General features: G+C 40.8%; 1 protein-coding gene across 1 annotated transcript; it reads right to left on the bottom strand.

The window, feature by feature from the left end:
* Window positions 1-2,630: 2,630 nt before the first annotated feature.
* LOC130294321 (uncharacterized) lies at window positions 2,631-3,896 on the bottom strand. Its single transcript, XM_056543941.1, has one exon. The coding sequence runs from the start codon at window positions 3,894-3,896 to the stop codon at window positions 2,631-2,633; it is 1,266 nt and encodes a 421-aa protein (XP_056399916.1).
* Window positions 3,897-4,606: the final 710 nt, after the last annotated feature.

The raw sequence follows: 4,606 nt of genomic DNA, 5'->3' as shown, positions 1-4,606 counted from the left end.
GGGGGCGGGGGGGGGGGGGAATAACGTCACACTGGGGCGGAGTCGTGAAGTCACGATACTCCGGCCCCGTGGTTGGCAGTTTGTGACCCGGCAGCGCGGCGTGCAGCTCAAAGAGGCATGTGCCGAATGCAAGATTGGGGGGGTCCCCAGCGGCGGGACCCCTGTGGTCAGACATCTTCTCCCCCTATCCTTTGGATAGGGGATAAGATGTCTTAGGGCTGGAGTACCCCTTTAATAAGGACTATTTATTAGGGTATGATCTCACATAGAAATCTTTGTGGCATATTTTATCTATCAATGAATGCAGGAGGGAAAAAAAAGTGCAGGAAAATAATAGATGCCACTAAATATTTGTGTATGTAGACATATCCCTAAGTGGTTTCATTTTTTATTTTATTTCAATACAAACCTACTGATTTTGCATATTTTTTTCCTGCATGCTCTACGTGGACACACCACTTTTTCCGTTCTAGAAAAGAATAGCCCATGGTCATGCTACACACGTCATACGTTCCTGCTTACACATCGTACATTCCATGTGTCGGTAGATTCTAAACATATATAATGACACCAGATGTCTCACATCCTATACTTCACTTATCATCCACCCATCATCCCCGGTATATATTCCACAGTTATAAGTACACATTCTGGATATCCCCTCTTGACCCTTCAAGTATGTGTAACCTAAACAATAAAAAGTGTATACATGTATATACCAACGCCTTCAAACTATAAAGACTCAGTTTCTGGGTAGAAGAGCTTATCTATTAAAGGGGTACTCCATTGGAAAACGTTTTAATTTTTAAATCAACTGGTGCCAGAAAGTTAAACAGATTTGTAAATGACTTCTATTTTAAAATGTTAATCCTTCCAGTACTTAGCTGCTGTATGCTCCACAGGAAGTGCTTTTCTTTTTGAATTTCCTTTTTGTCTGACTACAGTGCTCTCTGCTGACACATCTGTCCATTTAAGGAACTGTCCAGAGTAGGAGCGAATCTCCATAGAAAACTACTCTTGCTCTGGACAGTTCCGGAGACAGACAGAGGTTGTCAGCAGACAGCAGCTGATAAGTACTTGAAGGATTAAGATATTTAAATAGAAGTAATTTACAAATCTGTTTACCTTTCGGGCACCAGTTGATTTAAAAAAAAAAAAAAAATTCCTGTGGAGTACCCCTTTAACCATTACCTTATAAAAGGCAAAGTTACTGTGGAAACCTACCAATTATGTGACTATCCATGGGAAAATATATTGAAATACTCTTGTTTTCAAACTAGCTACCGTAATACTGCTTTACTGTGTAGATCAGGACAATATCAGCAGAGTTGTTTCATTGATCTTTGAACACCATATACATGAAAATATACAGCAAAGTAAAAGGAAAGCCCTACCTGTAAAAGTTAGAGAATGATTAAAGGGGTACTCCACTGGCCAGCATTCGCAAGTAAATGTTCCGAACGCTGTTTTTGCGCTGAGGTCGACCACGCCCCTTGTGACATCATGGCCACACCCCCTTCAATGAAAGTCAATGGGAGGGGCCTTCACACCCACTCCCATAGACTTGCATAGGGAGTGGTTGTGATGTCACGAGTGGCGCGGCCGATCCCCGCAGCACGAATACAGCGTTCGGAACATTAACTTCTGAATGCTGGCCAGTGGAGTAACCCTTTAAGGGTATTGAACTTCTCAATAATTTATGGTAGCCCATCAATCTCTATCCCAGCGGCTTAGTACAAAGCCTTCCCTCTGGCTACCTATGTATGGACTTGCAGAACTGTAGGCTCCGTGTCCATAGAATGCACAATGGCAGTGGTAATATTTACCCAAGTGACCAACACCATGTGACAACCTTTGACCAAAAGACTGTACAGTTTATATGGCCCACGTATGGGCTAAAATGGTGCTTTTACTTGGCAGCTGGAGTAAAGTGTGAGAACATTTTTTTATGATACAAGAAACTTTATGGGGCATTTTATGAAATATTTGTATAACGTGGCCAACCCTTTTAAAGCAAGGCTTGAGGAAAAACTTAAATGGGCACTCTCCTTTACAAAAACTTTTTCCATAATGTAGATAATAGCATTATATGGAATATTCATACAATGTGTGTAAATTTTTGGGAGAAAAAAAATGCTGTCTTGTCTCAGCTGGGACAAAATACAGTAAGTGTCGGCAGGATAAGCAGGGCTCTGTGTACTGAGGCCCTGCGATACGCCCCTGACTCACAAAACAGGCTGATTGCCAAGCCAGGAGCCCGCACAAAGCCCTGCTGTGAATTAGGGCTGGTGAGTAAAAGTTTTTTTTATGTATTTTATTGTATAACCCTAGGCCACATATACATTGCGTCAAATAATAATTCCTGCTCATTAGTCAAGTCCATACTTCCACATCCATCCTGCTTTGTAAAATTTTTGCTAAAACCCATATTTGATTTTGTTTTGCTGACTATTGTAGAATACTTAGACAGGTCCTCTGCAGGACCGATTTGAACAGACACCTCTTTGTGCCGGTCATACCCTGGTTGACTGCTCTTTTCTTGAAAAATCTTGTCTTGGATTGGAAAAATATGTAATATTTTGAGGTTGACCTGACCAAATATGTGTCTCTTCTGAAGGATCTTGAGGAGGTTAATTCACCAGTCTTATTGGTTTATCATCTTCTGCTGTCGACTCTTGATGCAGAGTTGGACTGAATTGATCGATCACCGTTGTTGATTGGTTCACCCAAGGATTTCTTCTGTATTTGTCCACTATCTTTACAATGCCATCCACAGTTCTTTCCTTAGATGCAGCTATCCGTGTGGCACAGTCCAAAAATGTAAATTTACTAACCAAAGCCTTCAACATGGCAGGTGGAAGAGCTGAATCCTTATGTCCCATTACCAACCGGTATGCCTGCTCGAATTTCCTTGAAAATTCCCATGGATCATCATGTGGAGTTACCTTGAGGTCTTCCAAAATATCAATCCCAAAGTCATCATCTCCAGTGACCAGGACAGCAAGTGCTTTAAGACGATCTTGCCTATCACCCCAGTGATCCTCATTGGACCAAAACTGAGGTCCTCCTTCTGGTCTACCAACAGGAGATGTTAAGCGAGCTGACATCTGAGAGGGCAACCACAATTTCATCATCAAGCAGGATTCCCGTGGACCCAAGTTATGCTGGGAGCATTCATCTTCAAATACAGACATGTTTGTGAAAGGGTTTTTGTTGTGGTCGTATTTTGTAAAGTTTGGCAACAGTTGTACTAGTGTATTAGTTAGGCTTTCTTTATATTGGGTATCCCTTTCCTGAGGGTAAGGGCTCTGCTGGACAAATGCTGTTGACTTGACTGGGATAGGACTTGACTCAACTGGCAGAAGACTTGACTTGACAGGTATAGGAACAGACGTTACTGGCATAGAACTTGATTTGACTGGCAGAGGACTTGACTTAACTGGCATAACACTATAGTCTTTACTACCACCTGTTTCTTCATTCTCTAACTCTTCATTATAAACATAAGGATATATAGAAAGTTGGTTTGGATTCACCACTTGTGATTGGCAACTTGACCGTGACAACAAATACTCAATCATTTTGCCTCTTCTGTTGAAGTTGTTCTCTAGGAGCTCCTGTTTAGACTTACTGAGCCCACAGCTCTTACAGGGGTCATCAATAGAGGACTGGCCATCTCTACCTTTGACCTCATTCTGAAACACGGTCAACATTTTCATTATATTAGAAATATTTTTGGTATTGGGCCTAGGAAGGCATGTTTTACGACCTTCTAGTCTTTCGTTTGCCGCCTCGCACTGTTCCCACAGAGAGTCCCAGACTTTATGTAACGGCTCTCCTTTAGGCACATTAAAATTTAATTTACTCTCATCTGCATGTTGATAAATGGCATCCATACTCACAGAATTGTTGGTGCTCTGAGCAATCCACAGGTCCTTCTTATAACTTCAGGGACTCGTCCACCACATGCAATATTAAGAAGTCCTCTTGTCTGATGGTTGTGGAGTACTCAATAAACAATGAATGTAAATCCTTCTCATGAACAAATAGGAAGTACCAGAAGGTATAAACCCAACACAGTCCACTCAGATGCTTCAGTGAATGGTAGGGAGGACACTCAGTTGGACAAACACTGGACTCTTCAGGCTCTAGCACAAGAACACTGGATAATATACCTGTTGATACACCTGGTAGTTTGTGTTATTAGTGACTAACTCAAATAGCTTTATATATAAATAAAATTAAGGTAATTAAAATTCTATGATAACAGGGTAAGTGTGGTAGTGCCAACGTAGATATTAAACATTTGTAGCATGAATAACTATACGAACTCACATATATATCTGAAACATATGCACTGTTTTTTCCTAAGAAGGAAACTAAAAAAAAGGAAATGAAATAAAAATGTTTATCAATCTCACCCAGGTCTTCCATACATATAAATAATTGGCTTGGTCGAGTATTCATGTGTTCTGAATGGAGTGGGAGGGGGAGTGTTAAAGGGGTACTCCGGTGGAAATTTTTTTTTTTTAAATCTACTGGTGCCAGAAATGTAAACAGATTTGTAAATTACTTCTATTAAAAAATATTTGTCCTTCCAGTACTT

Source organism: Hyla sarda, chromosome 10, assembly GCF_029499605.1.
Source record: "Hyla sarda isolate aHylSar1 chromosome 10, aHylSar1.hap1, whole genome shotgun sequence".
Lineage (NCBI taxonomy): Eukaryota > Metazoa > Chordata > Amphibia > Anura > Hylidae > Hyla > Hyla sarda.
This window is presented reverse-complemented; position numbering and strand designations above follow the sequence as displayed.